The sequence below is a fragment of the Syngnathus leptorhynchus genome, chromosome 16 (genome assembly GCF_054491065.1).
Source record: "Syngnathus leptorhynchus isolate UIUO chromosome 16, UIUO_Slep, whole genome shotgun sequence".
NCBI lineage: Eukaryota > Metazoa > Chordata > Actinopteri > Syngnathiformes > Syngnathidae > Syngnathus > Syngnathus leptorhynchus.
In genome coordinates, this window is record NC_141210.1 from 8,389,004 (window position 1) to 8,414,259 (window position 25,256).

The 25,256-nt window shown below is 44.0% G+C and overlaps 4 protein-coding genes across 9 annotated transcripts; 2 read left to right on the forward strand and 2 right to left on the reverse strand.

Annotated features, from left to right (window-relative positions):
• Nucleotides 1–3,176: 3,176 nt before the first annotated feature.
• On the reverse strand, nucleotides 3,177–6,272 carry fahd1 (FAH domain containing oxaloacetate decarboxylase 1). Its single transcript, XM_085934638.1, has one exon. The coding sequence runs from the start codon at nucleotides 5,331–5,333 to the stop codon at nucleotides 4,671–4,673; it is 663 nt and encodes a 220-aa protein (XP_085790764.1). The 5' UTR covers nucleotides 5,334–6,272; the 3' UTR covers nucleotides 3,177–4,670.
• Nucleotides 5,127–9,704, forward strand: hagh (hydroxyacylglutathione hydrolase). 3 transcript variants are annotated; one of them, XM_085934636.1, is made up of 9 exons: nucleotides 5,127–5,348; nucleotides 6,246–6,430; nucleotides 6,755–6,819; nucleotides 6,944–7,061; nucleotides 7,124–7,232; nucleotides 7,379–7,482; nucleotides 8,528–8,629; nucleotides 8,718–8,797; nucleotides 8,891–9,704. In XM_085934636.1, the coding sequence occupies exons 2-9, from the start codon at nucleotides 6,326–6,328 to the stop codon at nucleotides 8,988–8,990; spliced, it is 783 nt and encodes a 260-aa protein (XP_085790762.1). In that variant the 5' UTR covers nucleotides 5,127–5,348; nucleotides 6,246–6,325; the 3' UTR covers nucleotides 8,991–9,704. The 3 variants fall into 3 exon arrangements, with proteins under 3 accessions (XP_085790762.1, XP_085790763.1, XP_085790761.1); XM_085934637.1 differs by having other exon boundaries at nucleotides 6,255–6,430; XM_085934635.1 differs by lacking the exon at nucleotides 5,127–5,348 and adding an exon at nucleotides 5,785–5,952.
• A 6,047-nt stretch (nucleotides 9,705–15,751) lies between these two features.
• ciao3 (cytosolic iron-sulfur assembly component 3) lies at nucleotides 15,752–20,363 on the reverse strand. Of its 3 annotated transcripts, XR_015068555.1 has the most exons (12): nucleotides 19,891–20,363; nucleotides 19,326–19,421; nucleotides 19,113–19,256; nucleotides 18,866–18,995; nucleotides 18,576–18,710; nucleotides 18,296–18,414; nucleotides 17,900–18,029; nucleotides 17,763–17,835; nucleotides 17,561–17,698; nucleotides 17,337–17,494; nucleotides 16,270–16,881; nucleotides 16,012–16,148 (listed from the first exon to the last, which is right to left on the reverse strand). XR_015068555.1 is itself a non-coding variant. In XM_085934630.1 (11 exons), exons 1-11 carry the CDS (start codon nucleotides 19,954–19,956, stop codon nucleotides 15,907–15,909), a joined length of 1,431 nt encoding a protein of 476 aa, XP_085790756.1. In that variant the 5' UTR covers nucleotides 19,957–20,340; the 3' UTR covers nucleotides 15,752–15,906. The 3 variants fall into 3 exon arrangements, 2 of the variants coding, with proteins under 2 accessions (XP_085790756.1, XP_085790757.1); XM_085934630.1 differs by lacking the exon at nucleotides 16,270–16,881 and having other exon boundaries at nucleotides 15,752–16,148; nucleotides 19,891–20,340; XM_085934631.1 differs by having other exon boundaries at nucleotides 15,997–16,881.
• Nucleotides 19,983–25,090, forward strand: e4f1 (E4F transcription factor 1). Of its 2 annotated transcripts, XM_085934619.1 has the most exons (15): nucleotides 19,983–20,360; nucleotides 20,582–20,703; nucleotides 20,832–20,907; nucleotides 21,122–21,297; nucleotides 21,384–21,504; nucleotides 21,587–21,739; nucleotides 21,881–22,077; nucleotides 22,146–22,367; nucleotides 22,484–22,583; nucleotides 22,776–22,993; nucleotides 23,235–23,433; nucleotides 23,507–23,688; nucleotides 23,909–23,971; nucleotides 24,342–24,444; nucleotides 24,519–25,088. In XM_085934619.1, the coding sequence occupies exons 1-15, from the start codon at nucleotides 20,177–20,179 to the stop codon at nucleotides 24,812–24,814; spliced, it is 2,412 nt and encodes an 803-aa protein (XP_085790745.1). In that variant the 5' UTR covers nucleotides 19,983–20,176; the 3' UTR covers nucleotides 24,815–25,088. The 2 variants fall into 2 exon arrangements, with proteins under 2 accessions (XP_085790745.1, XP_085790747.1); XM_085934621.1 differs by having other exon boundaries at nucleotides 20,258–20,360; nucleotides 24,342–25,090.
• Nucleotides 25,091–25,256: the final 166 nt, after the last annotated feature.

Genomic DNA, 25,256 nt, shown 5'->3' on the forward strand with positions numbered 1-25,256 from the left:
CTAGCCTGGCCCGGACGCCTCCGCGCTTCCCCCTCTTCTGCCTCCTCGCACACCGCTTCCGACGCTGCTGGTCCGGGGAAGGAGTAGCAGACGAGTCCAGCGATGATGCAGGCATTGTAGTCCCAGTGACTTTAATGTCCCCGCACCAAAGTCCGAAACGCCGCAAAACTCGCTTTCGCCGACGTCGAGCAGAACCTGCCTGCTGTACTCGTAGCGCTACGTGGTGCGATCAGACAAACACATAAAACTGTCTGACAAACACTCATTAAATGAACAAAAACACCGATCGGCAGGGACGGAGAGAGGCCGCTGCGTGTGCACGCGCCGCCATCTTTACTATTTAGCTATTTTACTATTTACTATTTACTATTTATTTATTTTCAATCACTGCTCTATATTAAATATATTTTTTTAAAAGGCAACAACACTCAACGCCCAAGTAACTCCTCTCATGAACCCTTCTGCTTTCTCTCCTCGTAAAAACTTTAATTTCTTTGGTCAAGGCTTAAGTAGACTTCAAGAACAATGTAGAAATGCAATAAGAATGTCGGTTTGTCCCTATTTTTGTACAAGGGAGACGTAAATCACTTTTCCACGCTGGAGCTGCTGCGCTCTTTGTTAAGCGCATTTTCCCTCACTGCCTTATTTGGGCCTCAGTGCACCTGGCGTGAGACCACTGCCCAGTGACATCACGACGGGCCGCAGGCTCGGCTCCACATCGGATGCCCGTTCACGGATTTCTGCATGCGCTGAATGCTAAAGCTGAGCTGGGCCAAGCTCTAAGTAGTAAATTGAAAATGAAATGGGTCCCAAGCATGAGCCTTGGGGCACCCCTTTGGTAGGTTTCTGGGATCAAACACCTGTTGTTGATTTGATGCTTCAGAAACATTCAACTGTTGCACATTGAAAAGTCTAGAAATCAACTGAAGTTCACACGTGATGATTATACAGTACTGCCTTTTCGATTCAACCCGAAGCTTAAGCGTACATCTCTTACAAAAGTGCACAGAGTTACTTGTGTGCAGCTCGACACGCCCTCCAGGTGAGCAACGATGCACAGGCGCTCACGTTACAGCCGTGCCGCTTCTGATTGATCCTGAAAGCAGAGAGGCCTGTGGGAACGCGCTGTAACCCAATCGGGAGCAGATGTGCATCAATAGGACGTCTGCAGAATCCAAATCTCCAAGCATTAACAGCAACACAATCATTATTTTTATTTTCAAAGCAGACAACGCAGCTGGAATGGAAAATGAATCTTGCAGTGTATCCATCTTTTGTCCTGATGCAGAAAGCTGGTGTCGGAGCGTGACTCCATCCAAACGCTGGCGGGGGGAAACGTGTCCTGACTGATCCAAACAAGCGGCCTCATATGGTCTGTTTCTTGAGGAACCACAGATGGTCGCTGCCAAACCGAGCCCAGCACAAACACCAACTTGAACTCTGTTTTTGAAGCAGACCTTCCATGAAGGGTTGTCTGACAAAAATCCGTTAAATTTTGACCATTGAATCGACCTTTTTGTTTGTAACCCAAGATAAAAATCATCCTTCTACGCTGCAATTGTATAGCTCTAATTAGTAAAAATGACACGAGTTATTTGTTTTGTTAATTGCTTCATTCAATAGCAGGCCTTTATTATTTTTTATTTATTTTCAATGTTTTTTTTTTTGTCATGGATACCTGGAGGCAGTATTGGGGGGAAAAGGGGGAATAAATAATTAGGTTCCGTTTGCTTATGTGCAATAAAAACCAGTAATTTAATTATTCACAGTCTGTAAGAATAACCAAATGTAGGAATGTAAAGTGTAATGTCAAACAACTTACTTGATTGCTGAGAGTGTCGTGGCTGGTGGGCGCTTTGCTTGTGCTTCTGCTGCTTCCTGCTCTTGGCTGGTTTCGATTTTGATGTTTTTTAGACTTGGCGTGATCATCTAATGCGGTTATCCCTCCATATTTGAGGAGAATCTTTGCTGGGCACAGGGAGCAGCTAGCATAAAATGGCATGCCTGGGCATGGTCTTAACTACGGCGTATTTATTTCTCCTGTTTTAACCTATCCATCCATTTTCTATACCTTTTGTCCCCACGGGGGTCGCAAGTGTGCTGGAGCCTATCCTAGCAGTCATCGGGCAGTAGGCGGGGGACACCCTGAACCGGTTGCCAGACAATCGCAGGGCACACAGAGACAAACAACCATCCACACTCGCACTAACACCTCGGGGCAATTTGGAGTGCTCAATCGGCCTACCAAGCATGTTTTTGGGATGTGGGAGGAAACCGGAGTGGCCGGAGAAAACTCATGCGGGCACGGGGAGAACATGCAAACTCCACATAGGGAGGGTCGGAGGTGGAATCTAACCGGCACCTTCCTAACTGTAAGGCGGACGTGCTAACCAGTGCCCCACCGAGCCGCCCCGACATTGTTAAAACATGTCGAGCGTTTGTATTTTTTCTTTACTGGCTTGTCATCACCTGTAGCACTCTCGTCATCTGTCTCTCCACCCATTTTCACGACATAATTTCACTCTTTTTAGTCACTGGATCCTTTCCTTTCTGTCTCTCCTTATCCTACACACTCTCCGTTTCCACCTTATCATTCCGAATTAGCTGCCACTGCCCGCCGCCCCACCACCACAAATGAGTATGCTCGAGCCAATAAGGCTGTGCACAGGTTTATGGACGTAGGCACGCTACAATTAAACTGAAATACACGTTTTGCACAACATGTACGATAATCCGAGACATCTCAGTGTCCCGGATTTTTTTTTTTTTCTGGAACAGACCACGAAAATCCGGGACAATCAGGAAAATCCGGGACAGGTGGCAATACTTCTATGTGAGTTAATTTTGATCCCTTTTAAGTTGACTGCCAAACTCAGGATAAAACTGAGAATTTGTGTCGTAAACAAGCAACTGCTTTATAATCGCCGCTGCTAGCTTCATGCTAACACAAAGAGAACAGCACCAAAGATGTGCTAACGTTAGTGTTAATCGCCATGGACAGACAACATAACCTCCTTCCTCACATTCTTTATCCTCTGCAAGAACAACTCACTCACTTGTCTGTATGACTGTATTACACTGCCTCCTGGTGGCCAAGTATACCAGAATTATCCAGAATGTTCTATTTAATCATCCATTCATCCATTTTGTTACTACAAACTAAAAACAGTCAGAAGAAAATGTCTGTACAATTTAATTACTAAAGAGTGCATGCGTTTTAAAGATGTAAAACATGAACAAATACATTTCAAATGCACTTTAAATTCTCATGATTTACAACTAAAAGAAATCCAGGAGATCCACAACTTGCTCATATGCTGATTCATTGAAATGCACACAAATCATGTCTGTACGGAAAAGGATTAGGGCCAGTGAAACAAAAAGGAGGGTGACAGGATTCTGAATTTTTTTCTCAGAATTCAGATTTTAAAGTGAGAATCCCCACTTTAAAGTCAGAATTCTGAGAATAAAGTCAGAATTCTATCTTCAGAATGAGAATTCTGTCGTTGAAAACTCGAAATCCACGTTGCTCGCAAGAAAGTTCGAAAGAGAACTCACTAGTGATGCACATTGTGATTTAGGAATGTTTTACAAATGATTATTTGAAAATGTAAACACGTGCAGAGATTTGGAGTAAAGTGTTTACTATTGAGATTCAAAAACCTCATTGTATGTTGATACACTGTAAAAAAATAAATAAAAAAAATCTGTTTTGGGCATAAAACAGTCATTTGAGCTGGAAGAATTTTCATATAAGTCATTTGTGACAACAATGTTAGCACAACAAAGCAAGCAAGTTGATTTTACTTGCCTTGCCTAATTAAGAGGGTAAAAAAAAAAAAGGCACAATTTTTGTTTACACCGTCCGTCAAAAAGGCTCTATCACTGCTCTCTGTTGGTCAAAATTGGCGTTGGCCTGAAAAGGAAAATTCTATGGAGATAGATTAGGGTCAAAGGTGTTGTAGTTGAAAAAACAAAACTCGTATTTGAAAAAAAAAAAAACGTTCATCTGAAAATGAACGTACTGAGTTTAAAACTTGAAAATAAAACAATGTTTTTAAAATAAACATTCGCCTTGGTCATTTTTTAAATGAACTGTTTATTTTCAGGTTTTACCTCAATTTTCCAAGATTTTAGGTCTTTTTTCAGTTGCATATTTATATTTTCAGATTCACCTTTGTTTCAGGTTCAACTGAAAGCGACAGCTCTATCAGGGAACGTAGGAACTAAAACAAATTAAACTTGACGCCTATACACGGCATAGTCATGACATTGCCAGCCTAAGATTTGATGCCTGTGACAAATGTATATTTAAATACGCATTTATGACAGTACTGAGCACAAAAAGAGATCTAAGGGCGATCGAATTAGTTTAAATAGATCGAATAAATAGTTTATTTATTTGAAAATTAAGTTGAGGTGAAACCTGAAAAAAATGACCAAGGCGAAGTAAAACTATTTTCAACTCGAAAAAACTTTCAAACAAGTATTTTTATTTTGATTACATTGTTTTATTTTACAAGTATTAAACTCAGCACGTTTATTTTCAGATTCAAGGTGTTGTTGTTTTTTCAAGTACAAAACTTTTGACCCAAATCTACCTCCATAAAATTCGCCCCCCAGTCATAATTGAAAAACTTTCTGTTGAGTTTTTATTCAGTTGACCACCGCTAGTGAGCTTTCCTCTCAACTCTGAAGGTCATCGTGACGACTCCATCGATGCCTGCCCGCAGCTCGTCGTGCTCCTGAACGGCCGACACCCCTTTAGGGGTCCCGGTGAGGATCAGGTCGCCCTCATCCAGGGTGATGAAGTCGCTGATGTAGCTGACGAGATAGGGGATGGAGAAGATCATGTGGGAAGTGCAGCCACTCTGCCTCAGCTGATCGTTGACTTTCAACCACAGCTTGACGTTGCCCGGCTCTGGGATGCGCTCCTTGGGGATGAATTCGCTCACCGGGCAAGAGGTGTCAAAAGCCTTGGCCAGGGTCCAGGGAAGACCTTTGGACTTGCACTCGTTCTGCACGTCCCGGGCCGTCATGTCCAAGCACAGCGCGTAGCCGGCGACGTGCTCCATAGCTGTGGACTGCGGGATGGCCGCGCCCCCCTTGCCGATCACAACACCGAGCTCCACCTCATGGTGCAGGTTGCTGGAGTAGAAGGGCACTAGGATAGGGGAGCCCTCCCGGACGTAGGCGGAAGGCGGCTTCAAGAACAGCACCGGTTCCGTGGGGACGGCGTTTTTCAGCTCTTTGGCGTGCTCCGCGTAGTTTCTGCCCACGCAAATGATCTTCCTTCCCCATTCCCAAAATCGGGATATATTTCCTGCCGACATTGTTGGGGAAAACAGGTAAAATGTCAAATGCCGCAGTGTGCACAAGTTGAAGTCAACTTTGACCGACACGCTATGCAACTGTAAACGTTAAACTACGGCGAGTCGTAGGGGACAAGTTGTAACTAATTTGTATAAAACATTTTTTATAGTGCTGCCTTTGTTTTATTTTATTTTTAAAAAATGACGCAAAACACACAATCGTATACGTAAGAAATACACATTCTGTTTTTAATTGCTTGAATAAAACACGCAACACGCACTGCCGCCCACGCTCCCGAATAAGTAAGCAAATGGTGACGATACGGAAATGAACTAAAACCTAACGTTTACTGTTGTGATGTCGTGATAACTATATTTTGTCTTTAAATGACAACCACACAAATGTCATGGTGAATTTTGTTGTTTGAATCAATAAAAAGCGTTTAAGACGCTCCCTCATCAACTCCCCCGAATTTGATTGGTAGAGTCTGCAAGGTGTGATGACGAAAGCAGAACTGAACCACAACCAAACGTTTTTCTCACCGCTATTTGATAGGCTTTCTGCATTTTGGAATGTTACTGAAATCACTCGTAGGGAGTGCCTGCACTCTAGTAGGAGCGGCCACAGCTTTAAAACTTGGTAGGATACACTCCATGTCGCATTCGGCAGTCTTGTGGGGCTTATCGTCTTAAATTGTTGTTGCATTACGACACATTTTTTCGTTTTATGACACATGGTGAAGACGAGTTCTTACATGAACACAGCTGGTCTCCTGTCAGTTACTGTCTCTTACACAATTATCGTCTTCACATTGTTGTTGAAGATGAGGTATCAAATAGGTGCAGAAAACAGCGTGTGTCACGTGGACACACGTCATATATAAGGTTAAACTGGTGTCAATGATTGACTCGTGCGTTGTCCCGATTCCGAAGCACCTGTAGAAGTCAAGGCCCAAGCAGCGGCTCTCCTGCACAACACCGTGAGAAAAACGTCAGTGGTGGAGCAAGCCAACATGAAGATTGAACTTCTGCCAGCTCTCACTGACAACTACATGTACCTGCTCATCGACACGGACACCAAAGAAGCAGCAATCGTTGACCCCGTGGAACCTGTGAAGGTCTGTCATACTTTGTAGTTGAGTTGAGTTCAAACTTTGCTCAGGGTCAGCGAGGCCTTCTCTGATCACCTACAGTCACGGGGAGAATATATGTATACATTTTTGAATGAAGTGATACAAAATGAAGTAATACAAGATGTGTTCTAAGGTTTTAGTGTTTAGTTCTAATGTTTAATCCAAACATAGGAGCTGTCTGAACAACAAAAAACACTCTCGTGATATATGCTCGGCCTCGTTTCTTGAATTGGTCTAGTTAGGCCAGTTTCCCCAAAACGCTCCGTTTACGTGTTCTATAAAATTGACCTTTGCTGTTTTTAATTGCAGGTTGTGGAGGCAGTTAGAAAACATGGCGTAAGGCTCACAACAGTGTTGACCACCCATCACCACTGGTAAGCCGTATATCAAACACACTGGTGGGAAACTCGCTTGTTCTATAAAAATTGTACTTGAGGAACACTTGACATTTGTTATTCAATATTATTCATTTATGAATTTGAGCACCATTGTTTTCAGGGATCACGCTGGTGGCAATGAGAAGATGGTAAACCTTATGCCCGGCCTGAAAGTCTACGGAGGAGACAAACGCGTCGATGCCATAACAAAGAAAGTCTCTCACGCCAACAGCTTCAAAGTACGAACATCAACCCGAGCGGCAGAGAATATCTACATCACTGATGTCATCCCTGTTCTCAGGTTGGCTCGCTTAACGTCAAATGTCTGTTCACGCCATGCCACACCACCGGCCATATCTGCTACTATGTCACCAAAGATGACAGCTCCGAGTCCCCCGCTGTATTCACAGGTACAACATCCCGTTAGCCTGCTTCGCCGCTACTTCCATCATCGGTCTTACTTGAGCAATCGCAGCAGCCTGCCATTTTAACGGTGATTTTTGTTTGTTTGTTTGTTTGTTTGTTTGTTTGTTTGTTTGTTTTTCCCCACATACAGGGGACACACTATTTGTTGCTGGCTGTGGGAAATTCTTTGAGGGCACCGCGGAGCAAATGTACAAAGCCTTGATTGAAATTCTTGGACGCCTGCCTTCTGAAACGGTGCCTCTCAAACACTCACAGCTAAAGTCAAAGTCCGCTTTATTGTCAATTTCTTCACATGTCAAGGCACACAAAGAGATCGAGATTACGTTTCCCACCGTCCCACGGTGACTAGACACAGTACACAACACTCACATCAAATAGCACAAAGAGTAAAAACGAACAGACAAGAGCAATGAATAAGTAATAAGCAAATAACCCGAATAAAAAACAATAAATAAATAAATAAATAAATAAATAAATAAATAGACAAATAAGAGCAGCAAAATGGAGCAAGCGCGCTAATAGCAGACAGCCAGATCATAGCGCAAAAGAACAGGACGTCATGTAGCAGAGGGTGGAGGAGGGAGGGAATTCAGGATCCGGACAGCTTGGAGCACGAAGCTGTCTCTGAGTCTGGTGGTGCGGGAGCGCAGGCATCTGTATCTCTTCCTAGAGGGCAGAAGTACAAACAAAGAGTGAGCGGGGTGACTCACATCACACACAATCGCGACCGCTTTGCGGGTGAGACGGGAGGCGTAAACTTCCTTCAGAGAGGGGAGGGGAGTGGAGCCCCGATGATTTTACTCGCAGTGGTCACTATGCGCTGCAGGGCCTTCATGTTGTACTCAGAGCAGCCACCACCCCACACAGCGATGCAACTGGAGAGGACGCTCTCAATGGTGCCACGGTAGAATGTGGTCATGACGGCGGGAGGAGCACTTGCTCGCCTGAGTTTCCGCAGAAAGTACAGGCGGCGCTGAGCTTTCTTCGCCAGCGACGCAGCGTTTGTGGTCCAGGAGAGGTCCTCACTGATGTGCACCCCCAGGAATCTGGTGCTGCTCACTCTCTCCACCACAGCACCGTCGACGGTCAGCGGCAGGTGGTGGAAGGATTGTAATGAAGGATTGTAGCGCCCAAATGTTCAAGTCGCAAACCTAAAGTCGTCAGACATCGCAAAATGTCATGAAACGTGCATGGTCGTCATTAGAAACCTTCAACTGCTACTTGGCATGGCAGTCACACATAAACAGAGCATGCACACAAATATTTGTCTTTCTTTCAGCGAGTCTACTGTGGTCACGAGTACACTGTCAGCAACCTGAAATTTGCACGTCACGTCGAGCCAGACAACGAGGTCATTCAGAAGAAGTTGGCATGGGCAAAGGTATTTATTTGTTTGTCGCGTACAAGCAGTCATCGCTTCAGTCACATGATCACTGAATTTGTGACAAATGTTGTGCTTGTTTCCTCAGGAGAAATGCAGCAACGGTGAGCCTACCATCCCATCCACTTTGGCTGATGAATTCACCTTTAACCCATTCATGAGAGTCAAGTATGTCCAACGCACCGAGTCTTTGATGATTTCATCCACAGCAAAGAGAGCGGTCGGAAATGCCGTCAGCATTTTTTTTCCTGCTCAATACAGAGAGAAATCCGTACAAGATCACGTCAAACAGACCGATCCCATCGAAGCCATGAGGAGCCTCCGTAAAGAGAAGGACGCCTTCCGAGTGCCCAAGGAATGATGTTGCCCGGTGGGACTCAAACCACAAATAGCACTGCAATATGTCCGCATTACAGAAACTGTCTGCGAGTCACATGATGCAACATTCGTTCTTCATCGATGCTCACGCTGAGCCCCAGTTTGGCTTCAAAACGAGCAGTCGAGTTGTTTGGCGACTGCCAGGGTTTTTTTTTCCGGTAAAATGGGGCTATTGAACAACTGCTTTAAATAAGAAGAAATAGTTTGTCTTTTTTGGTACTTTCTGTAAATATGTATGTTCAAAAACAAATTCAGCTGTTGAAACACTTTATTACCAAGATGGGATGTTTCGACTTAGCGTTCAATCGGTAATTAATGGGAAGTTGTTAATCTGATTATGCATGATTTGAACAGTTCATGCTCAACTCTTTGTGTAGATATCAAATGTTAGATGTGCTGAACATTTGAGTACAAAAGTACAAGTATTTACATTGTAAATTTGTAATTATAATTGTGTCAGGGAGCATGAGGCTAATTGTACACTGTTGGGTCCTTCGTGTATCTTAACAACAACAAAATTATCTGCTAAGATAATTTATATGTATGTGTTAATTTGGCGGAGAATGCGTTCATTTGTTTTACTTAGGCACTGCATTATGGCTCAATTCAAATGTCATTAATCATGTCATGTCATCACAATAATCTCGAGAGAACTTGGTCTAAGAGGAAACGTCTTAATAAAAATGAAACCTCTGTACATGTTTTTTGTCATTAAATTAATTTAGATCGCATTGCCTTGCCGTGCCTTTTACGGCACTAACTTGGATTTGTTAGCATAAGGCTATAGCGCAGTGGTTCTTAACCTTTTTCCTTGTTCGCACCCCATTCAATTCACCAACCAGTTCTCGCACCCCCTTCCAGAATTGATGAAAAGCAAAATTGGTATCATAATCATACTGTGTAAGTAACAAAACCATCATGTATTTAATTCTTTATTTACATAACTGACAACAAAATAATGCATTGCAGGTTTAGAAAAATCAAGATTACTTTCATACTAGGAAAAAAAAAAAATCATTGTTCTTGTACTATGCATGGTGTGTTGTGAATTATGGCTGAGCGCCAAACTCAGTGACTTTGTTGCTGTTGCTTTTCATTTATGATGGCATCAAGTCTTGGTGCTGAGTGCCACTCGCATGTCGTGTGGAAGATCCAGCCGATTTCTGCTCTTGGTTTTGATGTGAAGCAGATAGAAAAATCCAGTCTCGCAGAGGTAAGTAGTCGTGAAAGGCACGAGCACAGTGAGAGTCTTCTTTGCCAGTGCAGGATACATTTCCAACTGAGAAGCCCAGAAGTGCTCCTAGTGACCATCGGCAAACTCCATTTGGAATCCACGATTGTTTCTCAGTTCGATGAGATCTTCCCTTATGTTGCTACCATCATCAACATCTTCCATATTCTGCTTAAAAGGATGCCAGGTCCAGTCACAAGGTTGTAGCGCTCAACACGAAAAGTAGTCATCAAATGAGGTGCACAGTATATGCAGATGTTCAACAATTTTTGAAACAAAATCTGGATGTAGGGAAGCTTCCTCTGTGACTGTTTCTTCAAGGGAAGGAAAATTTCCCTTTCTTTACACGCCTAATCCACAAAACAATTTTGTCTTTGAATGTAGCCAACTCTCACTTCCAATCAAAATGTTCATTCCTCGTCCTTGTTGTGCGCGATTGAGCTCATTGAGTGCTGTGAACACTGTCATGTCTGAGTATGATCAGACATTAAATCACATGCTGGAACGAAGAGAAGACAACCAGGATAAGTTTACTCGCGAGGAGAACGATAGAGAAAGGAAGCTCAGTTACAATCTCCATCAATTCTGATTCCCAACTTTGCGTACTCCTCTTTTTTATGTTTTGGTTGCCGTGGTTACAGAGGCGTTGCTCGCAGAGGTAAGTAGTCGTGAAAGGCACGAGCACAGTGAGAGTCTTCTTTGCCAGTGCAGGATACATTTCCAACTGAGAAGCCCAGAAGTGCTCCTAGTGACCATCGGCAAACTCCATTTGGAATCCACGATTGTTTCTCAGTTCGATGAGATCTTCCCTTATGTTGCTACCATCATCAACATCTTCCATATTCTGCTTAAAAGGATGCCAGGTCCAGTCACAAGGTTGTAGCGCTCAACACGAAAAGTAGTCATCAAATGAGGTGCACAGTATATGCAGATGTTCAACAATTTTTGAAACAAAATCTGGATGTAGGGAAGCTTCCTCTGTGACTGTTTCTTCAAGGGAAGGAAAATTTCCCTTTCTTTACACGCCTAATCCACAAAACAATTTTGTCTTTGAATGTAGCCAACTCTCACTTCCAATCAAAATGTTCATTCCTCGTCCTTGTTGTGCGCGATTGAGCTCATTGAGTGCTGTGAACACTGTCATGTCTGAGTATGATCAGACATTAAATCACATGCTGGAACGAAGAGAAGACAACCAGGATAAGTTTACTCGCGAGGAGAACGATAGAGAAAGGAAGCTCAGTTACAATCTCCATCAATTCTGATTCCCAACTTTGCGTACTCCTCTTTTTTATGTTTTGGTTGCCGTGGTTACAGAGGCGTTGCTACACTAAAGGGAGGGGAGATAGTGGCTGTAGCAACACTGATTAGCTAAGGAATGTAGTGTGGTGTGATTTAGCACTTAATTGTCGGCCCATGACCCCCGCACTAGACTTGCAGAGTCTGTTCTCTCCCCTCAACCAGCTGTCTTCTCCATGGGTGGCCGACTCCTCCTCGACTGTGATCAGATGATTTGAAGCACGTTGAATGCCGCTTTCCTGTGGAACAATGCAACTAAACCTTTGCTAAGTTTATCTTCTTGATAAACTAACACAACACATAATAATAATGAGTAACTAGTCCTACCTAAATATTTCAACACATATTAAGTAAATGTGAGGTAACTGATATACAGTTCCTTAAACAAACATTGAGGAAATATGGGATAACTTGTATGCGACTACTTCAAACTGTATGTAACATTTAACAAAGAAAAACAGTTCCTATCGACAATAATCTATGAATCAAAGCTACAGTTAACTATAATGAGTAACTAGTCCTACCTAAACATTTCAACACATATTAAGTAAATGTGAGGTAACTGATATACAGTTCCTTAAACAAACATTGAGGAAATATGGGATAACTTCTATGCGACTACTTCAAACTGTATGTAACATTTAACAAAGAAAAACAGTTCCTATCGACAACAATCTAAGAATCAAAGCTACAGTTAACTAAAGGAATGAAGTGCCTTTGAACTAAACCAAGAACATCTCGCCTATGCGAAGAAGCTCTGCTCATTGTTAGTGAAGGCCTCTTCCAGAAACAAAACACAAAGATAACGTAAGGACAGGAAGGATACATAAGGCTTATGGAGATCAAAAGACATCCCTTGAACTGAATAGGAAGAACTTAGTTAACACAAAGGTGTCAACTCGTAAACAATGCGGCCTCCAGGTCTGGCAGGCCAAGGCTTCCCCGAGATTATTCCAACAAACACATCAGCCAAATAGGCAAACATTTGAACAAATTCAGGATCGTCAAAATATCCAGCCAGTTCTTGTCCCAGTCCGTGGAGAAACTGCTGAATTTCTTCTCACAATTCAAACATACGAGATAGCACACGCCCACGTGACAGCCACCTCACTTCGGTATGGTACAACAGTGTGTTCCTGACCCACTTCCTCACAAAATGACTGAAACAGTCGATGATTCAGAGCACGACCACGAATCATATTCACAATCTTCACACAAATCTCCAAAGTCTTTTTCAGGTCTGTGGGCAATGTTTTTGCTGCAAGAGCCTGCCGATGAAGAAAGCAGTGGGTAATCTTCAGGTCAGGAATTTCTTTTCTCATCAATGCAGCAAACCCTGAACGATTGCCCAGCATTGCTGGTGCACCATCAGTACATATTGAACCAATCCTGTCAAGATGAAGTTGGTATCTTGTGAAGAATTATTTTATCATACATCTACGTATGGCTTTCGATGTTGTCTTTAGTGAGTGACAGAAGAGAAAACTTTCTTCCACTTTAGTGTTCTTCACGCACCGGACTAATACCAATAGCTGACAACAATTTGACACATCTGTTGATTCAGCCACTTGTAGGCTAATCTTTACTGGACTGGCCTTGATGTCAACAACTTGCTCCAGGATATCATCACTCATGTCGACGATTCGGTTACGGATTACATCATTTGATAAAGACACTTGTTGCAGTTTTTCTCGCAGCTTCCTGACCGAGAATAGTCTTTGCCATTTAAAGGGCACACGGCTTGATCAATTCCTCGTAAAGGGAAATGTGCTTTCAGCAGTTTGCAAACATATTTTTTAAGGTTGTTTTAAACTTATATCAATATAATATTTAGTATTGGAGTGCTCGTGTGGATTGGTGGCAGGCAAACTGCATAAACTTGTTTGCTTCAAAGTGTTGTGGAACAGGCCCGGACGAAGGGAACACCGGACGATAACACCTCGAGGTCGGTGAGAGATGAGAACAAAGAACAACTTCACGTCCAGGTGGTTGGGGAAAAACCCAATCGCCTGACCATCGCGGTAACACCTCGACGGGGAGGAGATGGCCATCGACCAAACACAATGTTTTGCATGTCTTAATATTCATATTGTGTTTCTTCAAAACTGGGCAACCTGGAAGAATGTGTCGTCTTTTGGTGGTCACAAAAACGCATGAGTTTTAGTGTGAAGGACCCGAGAACCACGCCTGTATTAGTGCGCTTTGTCAGGAATAAACAATTGGTAAATTTGGTCTGATTGATCTCCTGGTCTTCTCTTCGACAGAACGAACTCGCAAAATTGTTAGGTGCGCCAGTGTGTGGATTGGGACATAGCAACATGTGTTAAGTGTTGATCGCAATTTGGAGTCAGATCAATACCTAAAATCTGTAGCCTAACACTCGGCAATTGTATGGGGCTTCTTTGACTTAGCAACCAGGTATGCAACTTGATAAGAAGCATGTAGTAAAGGTTACGCTGTTGATGAAAATCCATGCGTCAAATCCGGCGCTACGTCTGTTCTTAAAATGTTTATCGAGCTTTGATGGCTTCAAATTTGTGTTGGAGAACATGGTGCTGCATAGGATACATTGTGGACGTTGTGTACCATCCTTCTCAGTAACACACGTGAAGCCATACTGACATACATAGTCGTCATTCCACTTTTGATTTTTGGACATACTGAAGATAAACATGGAAAACAAGAATTTTGTTGTTATTTTTTGTTTTTTATGTGCAAGAGGGGGACAAAAGGCAAAGCTGCCTGTAATGAGTGTCTCCTCAACTTCAAAGAGTAACAGAACAAAATTGAAGTTACAATAAAAGTGTATGTTATGACTATATTACTTTATACAATTTAATTTGTTTTGTTTTGTATTTAAATACTGGTGTAGGTCTACAAAAGAAAAGTATAGTTTGAATGTCTGTGATACATGGTGTAATGTTGTGCATGTAAACTTTACATGCACAATATCACACCACATTACTTTGTAAACTTTTACATGTTTGATTTTTCCAGAAAAATGTATATCAACTATGAACACTGAGAGGTTATTAATTATTATAGCATGGCATTCTAATTATGAGAAAAGTGTATTCCTACTAAATATACAGCACGAGGCAGTACACATAAATACCTTCTTAGGTCTACCTCGGCTGATGACTGAAGAGAAACTAAGTGTGAAGCCGAAGCAGGCTTATGCAGTGAGTGACACGTACTAGACACGTTGTGACCAATGTTTTCTGAGTAACTGTGTTCTGAAGCATACCTGTCAAAATCATGTTAGCTTCCCAAGTTTTTATTGTGTATTGTTATTCGTTTAACAGTACTTAACTTTATTACTTACAAAAATAAATTAAAACTACATAAAATACAAATAATAAATAAACATTATTATATATTATATATATTAAATAATTATAATAATAATAATTGGTTTACTTTACAGCTATAAGGCTTAATTAGCATTGTCCCTAATTCCAATTAACACAATGACTTTTTGATTTCTAGAATTTTTCACTTTTTCGGTTACCCGACTATTATCCCCGAAAAATTGTAAATTTTCCCCAGGGTATTTCCGCACCACCTAGGAAGCACCCCCGGTTAAGAACCACTGCCGTAGCGAGAAGTGAAAACACTGGCGGCCATCTTGCAATGCCATTTTTCGTAAGCGCGTCTAACTTGAGTTCATATTTTCTACTTCCGCGGCAAAAATGCCACCGTGTTTGGCGTATGGTTTTGGCAATAGAGTACATGCGTCCTTGGGGATCTCCACGTGGAGGGTAAACGTTATCTCCATCTTGGTGAACAAATATTTGGTCATTGGCTTCATTGTGGACCCTGCTCATCCTCACAGGTAAGAAATAGGTACTTAAAGCTTCATTGCTGTTGAAAAGTGACGATTGCTTGGGGAATCCATCCATCCATCCATCCATTTTCTGAACCGCTTTGTCCCCACGGGGGTCGCGGGCGTGCTGGAACCTATCCCAGCCGTCATCGGGCAGCAGGCGGGGGACACCCTGAACTGGTGTCCAGCCAATCGCAGGGCACACAGAGACGAACAACCACCCGCACTTGCACCTAGGGGCAATTTGGAGCGCCCAATCGGCCTACCAAGCATGTTTTGGGGATGTGGGAGGAAACCGGAGTGCTCGGAGAAAACCCACGTGGGCCCGGGGAGAACATGCAAATTCCACACAGGGAGAGCTGGAGGTGGAATCGAACCCACACCCTCCTAACTTGTAAAAACAAATTTTTATTTGCTTAAAATATATTTGTGTAATTATTAAATTAAAATGCTCCCAAATCTTGTTGCAATATACATAACTGAATTACTATTTTTGCCACTGAAACAGACACAAATGCCGCGGTCGCATGTAATTGGACAGCATCACCATTTCATGGTGAGCCCATTGGTCATCTTCTCCACGGCGTGGTAGTTTGTGTGCAGCAGCTCTCTGGCACGCTCCTCACCGATGCTGCCGAGCCACGACTGGTAGAGTTCGGCCACGTGGATGTCATCTTTCGGTGCTCGGGTTGCTTCTGCTTTGTAGAGTGCCTCCACCTGCTGGAGGAACTCCTTTGGGTTCTGACCAGGGCCTGGTTTCAGCTGCCCACCGCCGTTAAGACAACCTGAAGATTCACAAAACACGAAGGCCCTTAAAATAATATTACAATAAACATAATATACTATATAGAGTATACTAAACATGAAGTCAAAATGAGGCATGTATAAGATAGCTCGTCAACTCACAATGGTGAAAAGTAAATGTTGGAATAATCTCTGGAAAGCCTTGGCCTGCCAGACATGGAGGCCTCATCTTTTACGAGTTTACGACTCTCCTTTGAACTAAGTACTTCCTATTTATTTCAAGGAATGTCTTTTGATCCCCCGTCAGCCTTATGTATCCTTTCTGTCCTTATGTTACTTTTGTGTTTGTTTTTGTAAGAGATGTTCACTACAATGACCAGAGCTTCTTCGCATAGGCGAGATGTTCTTTGTTTAGTTCAAAGGGACTTTATTCCTTTTAGTTAACTGTAGCTTTGATTCATAGATTGTTGTCGATAAGAACTGTTTTTCTTTGTTAAATGTTATATACAGATTGAAGTAGTGGCATAGAAGTTATCCCATATTTCCTCAATGTTTGTTTAAGGAACTGTATGTCAGTTACCTCACATTTACTTAATATGTGTTGAAATGTTTAGGTAGGACTAGTTACTCATTATTATTATGTGTTGTTAGTTTATGAAGAAGATAAACTTAGCAAAGGTTTAGTTGCATTGTTCCACAGGAAAGCGGCATTCAACGTGCTTCAAGTCATCTGATCACAGTCGAGGAGGAGTCGGGCAACCATGGAGAAGACAGCTGGTTGAGGGAAGACAACAGACTCTGCAAGTCCAGTGCGGGGGTCATGGGCCGAAAATTAAGTGCTAAATCACACCACACTACATTCCTTAGCTAATCTGCGTTGCTACAGCCACTATCGCCCCCCCTATACTGTAGCAACGCCTCTGTAACCAGGGCAACCAAAACATTAAAAAGAGGAGTACGCGGAGTTGGAACTCAGAATTGATGGAGATTGTAACTGAGATTCCTTTCTCTATCGTTCTCCTCGCGAGTAAACTTATCCTGGTTGTCTTCTCCTCTTTGTTCTAGCGGTTGATTTCATGTCTGATCATATTTAGACCTGACAGTAAAGATGTCATTTATATTATACTATGGTGCTGTAATACTGTAATACTTTGCATACTTTGTACTTTTATATAGTGATTGATATGGTTATGTTGAAGTAATTGCGGATTTTTTAAACTTTGGCCAACCTGAGGGACAGGCCATGACCTCCACAAACTGGTACGGCGACTTCCCCCTCTTGAGTTTCTGCACCAAGTTCAGGATGTTGCGGAAGCCATACGTGGACGCAAAACTCAGCACCACCGCGCCGTCCTTCTCCAGCGTCACCTCCTGGAAGTCCTTATTCCTGCAGTAGCAGCCCAGCCATGAGCTGCCATCATCTTATACGAGCGTAAAGCATTCGGGGGCTCACCTGAGGGTTTTGTAGGTGAGTTCCTTGACCTCCTCTCCAAAAATCTGCTTGGCCGCGTAACTAAAGACATGATGGAGATAACCGCCCGAGCCGCTGCCGGCGTGGCTGAGGAATTCGCCGTCTTCCACGTTGCTGAAACTGGGTGGAGAATCACATCAATGGCATGAAAAGTCAACCTGCCGGCAAAAGCGCTAAAACTCACAGTGTGTCGAGAGGTGCAGCTTGCATCTCGTTAAGAGTCACCTTTTCCTCTTCCAGCATTTTCTGAACTTCTCCTAACAAGGAAAAGAGAGACATGGTGTTCCAAGAGACGTACGATGATGGAAGTGGAGACTGTACCGGATGTGATGACGCAGTCCACTTCTCTGCTCTCAGCTTCGCTCTGGTAGAAGTCTGGCCTAGAGGCCTCTAGTTTCTTATCGAAGCAAGGCATCACTGCCACGTGGTAGATTTGGTGTGGGCTCAGGCCCTGATAACACACGACATACAGCTTCATACAGTATAGGTTACATATTACCCACGTCAAACCATCGCTTTGTGAAGAAAAAGAAAGAAAACGTGTTTGTGGAGCTGATACTTTAGGTTAGTCAATAATTTGTAAAAAATAGCAGAGCCGTGTAGTGTTGAGCAACTGGCTACAGACTTGAATGGACTGTAGAATAAAAAAAACATATTTAGTCCCAAAATTCTTTTTGTTTTGGGGGGGGTCCTTTTCAAAGTATGTGTCTGTTATACCTGTTGCTGTGCAAAATAGCCTTTAACCAGAGAGCCCATCATGGCCTGAGGGGAGCGAGTGGTGCTGATGTAAGGAAGAATAAACTCTCCGTGCGTCTTCTCCGCATAGCAGATCCAACCTGAGCACACATGGGGGGGGAAAAAAATAATAAAAAAATCACACTCAAGTCAGTCTTCATTCTTCAGCAGTTCATAATACGCACTTCAGGAGACTTCCACAGTATCGGAATGTCAACAGGAGAGGTCTCTGATGAGCTTGTAGTTTGCTTTTGCAGCGTACCTGGACATGCTGACGTCAGCATGGGCAAAGAACATCTGTCTTGCTCCTTCCTTTGGAAACGCTTCACAAACTCTCTCTGGCTCTCTAGCAGGCTGAAAGTGCGGCTGAAGCTTGTGTCAAACACGTAATGGACGCCTGCAAAAGCAGCATTGGGAAAAGCTCCAAATGAATTGATAGAAAATGTCAAAGGTGAGTAAATATTTAAATATTACAGTTTAGGTTTTTCACACAGTCCTCCTGATAATGATTGGAAGAAGAGAAGACCTTTCTGACCGTGACGTAATCCTTACCGAGGCCTTTGAAGAAAGAGGTGAGCCTCCTCCCCACCTGGCTGCTGCTGAGCCCGTAGAAGGCGGCGAGGGACGCTCGGGACTGAGGTGACACTGACACCACCACCACTTTCTTCTCTGTCTCACTCACCTGTGGTAGAAAGATTCTCCTTATTATGGGACAGATTGACGACCTTTCATTTGATTTTGCGTTGCGTTTGGCCATGAAACGAATCCAACTTATCAGGGCAACAGCACCACTATTGACCTTGTTGTTGTGCAGCACTTTGAAGAGCTCCTCGTGGCTCTGTTGCGTGATGAGGACACTCTCGGCCGATGTGATGCATCCGCTACAAGCCAAGCAGTCGTTCAGTGTAATCTTTGCTTTCTCAAGCTTCTGCTTCTGCCCAGCCTGTAAATAAGCAAGCCAATTGTGAGAAAAACGTAAGGGGAAACGACTGAATGATTATTCAATACTCACTTGATTAATTTGGACATAACTGCCATCATCGTCTATCTGGATTTTGGCAACAGACCTGCCCTGTTTCTTCTCTATCTTAACAGGTTTGACACATTCCTACGAAACAGCAACACAAGAGTTAATTGTCAATAATCGACACAAGAAGCCCAAAGCAGAGATCAACCCCCCCCCCCCCCCCAAAAAAAAAAATTCCGATGGTTTACCATGAAATTGTTTTATAGCTCTCTGACAGCCACCATTTGGCGTAAAATGCTACATTTGCTATTTGCATGCGTCATTGTGTTACGTTATGAATGAGATAACATCGATGAAGCCTTTTCTCTGCTACTGCATTACCGTATAGCTAAACAAAATCATGCGTGAAAAGAATTTCCGGTGGTTTACCATTAAATTATATTGCTTGCTGACAGTCACTTGGCGTAAAATGAGCCAATTGCTATTTACATGCGTCATTGTGTTACGTTATGAATGACATAACATCGACGAAGCATTTTCTCTGCTACTACAGCACCATATAGCTAAACAAAATAATGCGTGAAAACGCGTAAAATGTATATCTCAATACCTGAGACGGCGTGATAAAATCGTCTAGATCAGTCAGCTGCAGCACGCCGCTAAAAACAGAAGCCATATCTGCTGCCGTACAGGGATTCGTTGTTTACTTTGGTGTCGTAAACAACTTTGAATGATTAGTTTTCCGGCCGGTACAACAAGCTGCGTACCAATAGTTTACTGTTACTTGTGCACTCGGTATAAATTTGTAGATGAATGAAAACAGTAGTAAGCACTGAAAAAAAATACAATCATCTAAATACGACCAAGTCGGTGTCTCTTTTGCGAGGGACACGTGCATGCGCAGAGCGCGTCGTTATGACGACGGGGTCGTAAATCCGCCATGTTTGCCACCCCGCGGCCGTGTTGCGACACAGACGGAGACCTCGAACGACATGAATGTCGAAAATAATCTTACGGCACACAAACACGCGAAGGACGGCAGCGAGACCATCACCATACAAACCAATCTCGGAGACGAAGGTCAGTTTCCTATTTTTTAAAACATGCCTTATATTTTGAGCTTTGATGTTTGGGCCTAGCATGAATTCTCTCCAAATGTCGACATTGTTAGCAGCTAGTTAGCTAGCACCAATGAGTCGTTAGCGACACGCTGTTAAACTGTCTCTGTTGTGCACATGAACATGCGCACAAATTACTCATCAAATGATAATTAGTCTAATCTTGTTTGGTCATTTTATCAGATGAGGACGTGCACAAATGTGGGCGCTGTCAGAACGAGTTTTCCACTTTGGAGGCTTTTATCCAACACAAGCTGCGTCACAGTTGCAGACGTGAGCCGAGTGGTCAAATTGAAGAGCAAACGGTAAGGCCAGCCATTAACACTTTTGTGGCTCAAATTCCAGAGGCAAACTCCTTCTGTCCTTTGTATATACTTGACCGGTAAAGATGAATGTGATTCTACCTTTGAGAAGTAACATGATGGTTCAACAGGTTGAGACTATAAATAGAGACACGCACGGGGTGCAAGAAGCTGCCAGCGAGCCAGAGAGCACCAGCCCTAATGACAGTAGGCAAAACTCTCTGCACACTTTTGTATATAATCTATATATAAAAAAAAAAAGTCACAATACTGCTTATTTTTGGAGAAATTATAATACTCTTAATTTTAATTATTGTAATGTAGTTGCAGCGGTGAGCAACTCCCATGTGTCAGATATTTTTTCTTTCCCTATGGCTGTCTTGTCTGTAAGTTGACCTAATTACGTTGGTTCTGCAAACAGGCGCAAGCACTGCCGCGCTGGGACGAGGATGCAGGAAGAAAATCACCTCTTTGAAGTTATCCCAGGGGTCCGATACGCCTGAAGACTCCGACATTGCCGAGGGCAATAAGCCCGTTTTCAAAGTCAATGGAGATGGCCGCTACATTTGCCACCTCTGTGACAAGACCTTTAAAACGGTGCGGCATAAATAAGACTCTCATTACATGGGCGGTGCCGAGCATGGGCAGCGATTGTGACTCAATCTTTTTGTTGGGGTTCACAGAGCAACATCTTGAAAACTCATATGAAGACTCATAGCGATCAGAAAAACTTTGCGTGCGAACTATGTGGCAACTCCTTCCGCACTAAAGGGTCTTTGATTCGTCACAACCGACGTCACTCTGGTATGCTCCAGACCTCAAAGCGTTCTTTGTTTAAAACAAAACAAAAACAAAGAATGATGTCTGACCGAATGTTTTGGTCCAGATGAGCGGCCGTACCACTGCGTGCTGTGTGGCCAGTCTTTCAGAGAGTCGGGAGCCCTCACCAGACACCTCAAGTCCCTTACACCCTGCACGGAGAAGATCCGCTTTGTTCAGTGCAAGGAGATTCTGGTGAGCAAGGATGGAAGGAAGAAAGGTATTCACACTAGAAAAAAAGAAAAATCCATGCCTCCCGCAATGCCTGCACTCTGTCATTAGCATAGAGAGTGAATTATGTAACAAATGCAACTGGCAAATCAAGATGCCACTGTATGTGTTTGGCCCGGCATGTATCCAGGACTTGATACTGACATCCCGGCGGAGACTGGCCAGCAGCAGGAGGAGGAGGTGGTGGTGGTGGAGGAGCAGCCGGCAGAGGAGCAGGTGATAGAGGCACAAACTGCCGTGGTCAGTTTGGTGGAAGCGGGCTCCCAAGAGGTCATCCACCAGGTTCACTTCACCATGGAGGTGGATGGCACAACGCAGGAACAGCAGGCGAGTGACACCCGACACTCACTGCTCACAACATTAAGAATGCCCATGAACTCCGCCTCTCGCCGTAGGTGATGGTGAATCAGTCTCAGGCAGAAGCCCTTGCCGCCGCTGCCGCAGCGGGCGATAATCTCATCTGCCAGGCCATCCTCAACTCCGGCATCGCTCTGAAGACGGAAGTGGAGCAAGTGGCGCAGGCCGCGCACGAGCTGGAAAAAATGGTCGTTGAGTGTCCTGTCACAGATGGTGCCGACATCCAAGTTAAAGAGGAGTTGGTGGAAGTGGCGGCACGGGTAAGCGGCTAAAGTGGACTGCTTTTACTGCTTTGGCTATGAAATTGATGACCAAGTTAGGCTTTCAGACATTTGTAGGCAAACATTTCCACACTAGGCTTATTTTGTTTTTCCAGGAGGTGGATCAGACAGTCTCCAAATTGTACACATGTCCACACTGTGGTCGCTCTTTTAAGGGGCTGAACTATTTCCGCTTCCATGTCAAAGGCCATTTGGGTAAGTTTCAATTTGACAACATGCTTCAGATTTGACAATTGAGGAGGGGGGGGGGTAATGAAAAGAATCATGCCTCTTTTGTTTCATGTTGATGGCGTAGCATACTTTGGATTTGTAAACTCTTTTCCCTCCCAGCTTTCTTACTTGTCATGCACGTTTTTTGGAAATGAATGTGTGATGTCGCATTTGCAGGTTACAAGCCCTTCAAGTGCACCCTCTGCCAAAGGGACTTCCTGAGTGGGTACCTGCTGAAGAAGCACATGGAAGTCCACGTCAGCGAAAGGCGCTACAAGTGCGGCGAGTGCGGCAAGCTGTACAAAACGGTCGGACACGTACGGGAGCACATGAGGGCCCACTCGGACGAGCGACCCTACCACTGCGCCAGATGCAAGAAAGCCTACAAGACCAAGGTGAGCCTTCCAGCACAATGATTAATCACGCAGCACCCTTCAACTCTTCATTTTCACTTCCAGATGGTGTGCAAAAGTGGGTGTACACATTAGTAATGTTTAGATATGTCAATACCAGAAATCAGTATTGGGCTGAAACTGGCTTTATTTCAATGTATCGAGTACTCCCAAGGGCGGCCAATATCAAGGTGCCCTCTTGTGGGCACAAGTTCCTTTATCTGTATGTGTCGGCCTGGTTTAGAACGCCCTGCAGGTGCATCAACGGACCCACGGCGAGGAGAAACCATACGTGTGTCAGTTCTGCTTCCGAGGCTTCCGAGAGAAAGGCTCCTTGGTGCGACACACTCGCCACCACACCGGCGAAAAGCCTTTCAAGTGCCCAAAGTGCGGTCGGGGCTTCGCCGAGCACGGCACTCTCAATCGCCACATCCGCGCCAAAGGTCTGCTCGGAGCTCAAGAAGCAAATTTTGTGTCAACGGGGCCTGATCTTCCAGATGGTGTGATGTCCACTAGGAGGCTGTAACAAGGACGACGAGTCCAGCAAGCAGCAGCAGGTGGTGGAGGAGGTGGTGGTCACAGAGGAGCAGCTCTCCGGCGACAACGTGGCTACTGCGGCTATCATCACTGAAGATCCTCATGCGCTGCTGGTGGAGTTCTCTTCCATGGTAGCAGACACGCAGGAATACATTATCAAGGTGAGACATGCACTTTTGTTTGTGTTTTTTTTTTCTTCATTCATTCTAGTACCAGTCAAAATCTGAGCAATAAAAAAAAAAAAATACCCGCACATACAAATAGTTGACGCTTAATGGTGACTAAAATCAGCGGGGTTTACTGAACATTAAATCTAGCATTTGAGTATTTTATTTATTGCCACATGCTATTTTGGTCATGCTCTTCCCATATATCGCTCAGACTCAGACAGACGAGGAAGTGCACGAAGACGGCGTTACGCTCATTCAGGACAGTCAAAATGAGGTCAGTGCCAGCAGCTCATCATTCTTTGAACTACTTGACCATATCTTTGGCTGTGTTTGGAATCCACGGGATAGTGGCCTCAGAGTCTTTTCATATTCTCTGTCGAAACAACATGGACACCAATTTTAATTTAACTATTTAAAAAAATAATTGTCATGAGCTAAATCGATGAAGCTTCATTTTTAAAGATTTATTCATTATCTGAGTTGGTTTTGCTACCACCGCTTGTATCCCAAATTGAGGTCACTCGCCCCTCAAGGCAGATATTCAAAAATAGGGAATGACCACGTGATTCCCAACGCAGTTGTAGGCATGCGAAAGTTATTCCAGTTGCCCGTCTCATGAACCCGGTTCCCGCTACTCGCACCAGATGGGCAACCACATTGTGAAAGTGGTGCAGCAGATCGTCAGCCAGGCGCACGGCACTGGCGGCACGGGCAGTCACCAGATCATCCTGCGCAACGTGAGCGGGGGTGAGGAGGGCGCGTCCATCCTGGACTGTGGCGACACCATCACCATCGCCACCCCTGACAGCCTCACTGAGCAGGTGGCCATGACGCTGGCCTCAGCCATCGGCGACGGCACACTGCTGGCCCGAGCTGTGGAGACTGCGCGGGGGACGGTCGCTATGGTGACTGCAGAGGAGACAGAGCAGGGGCAAATCCAGCTGATGGAGCAGCAGCAGCCCGAGGAGGCCTACGTGATCACCGCGCCACAAGAGGTGGAGATTCAGACTGTCGTTGTGTGATTGTGGCATCGGAGCCACCGCGCCTACAAACTGAGGTCCAAGTGCTTCGAACAACAAAGCACAGAAGTTGTCACTTCATTTATGCTCGGAATTGATTCCTTTTCAATCCAAAAGACACTGAAGAAGACATCTTGAAAATTGGTGCAAACAGAATTTGTGTTTTTGAAGTCCTCAACCTCTTTTGTCAACCAAGCCGCTCTCGATTCTTGCTGAGTGTGAGAGATAAGACTCGTCACCTTTCGTACCTTCAGGCAGCATATGAGTTTTTTGGGGCAGTCCTGTTGGTTTGATTTTTTTTTTTTTTTTTTGCAGACCCAGTTTTATCAAATGAGACAACATCAAATAAAACCTATTTTTTGTAAAAAATAAAAACTATGGCAATGCTTCTTCGACAGCTTACACCAAGTATCACTCAAAGCAACGTAAGCACCACCAGAAATGACCTTCAAGAATGTGAATGTGTGCCGACAGAGGGAGCCTCGAACCACACCTTGAGGACCCATGGCCTGAATTTGTCATAATTCTCTCCAACTTTTC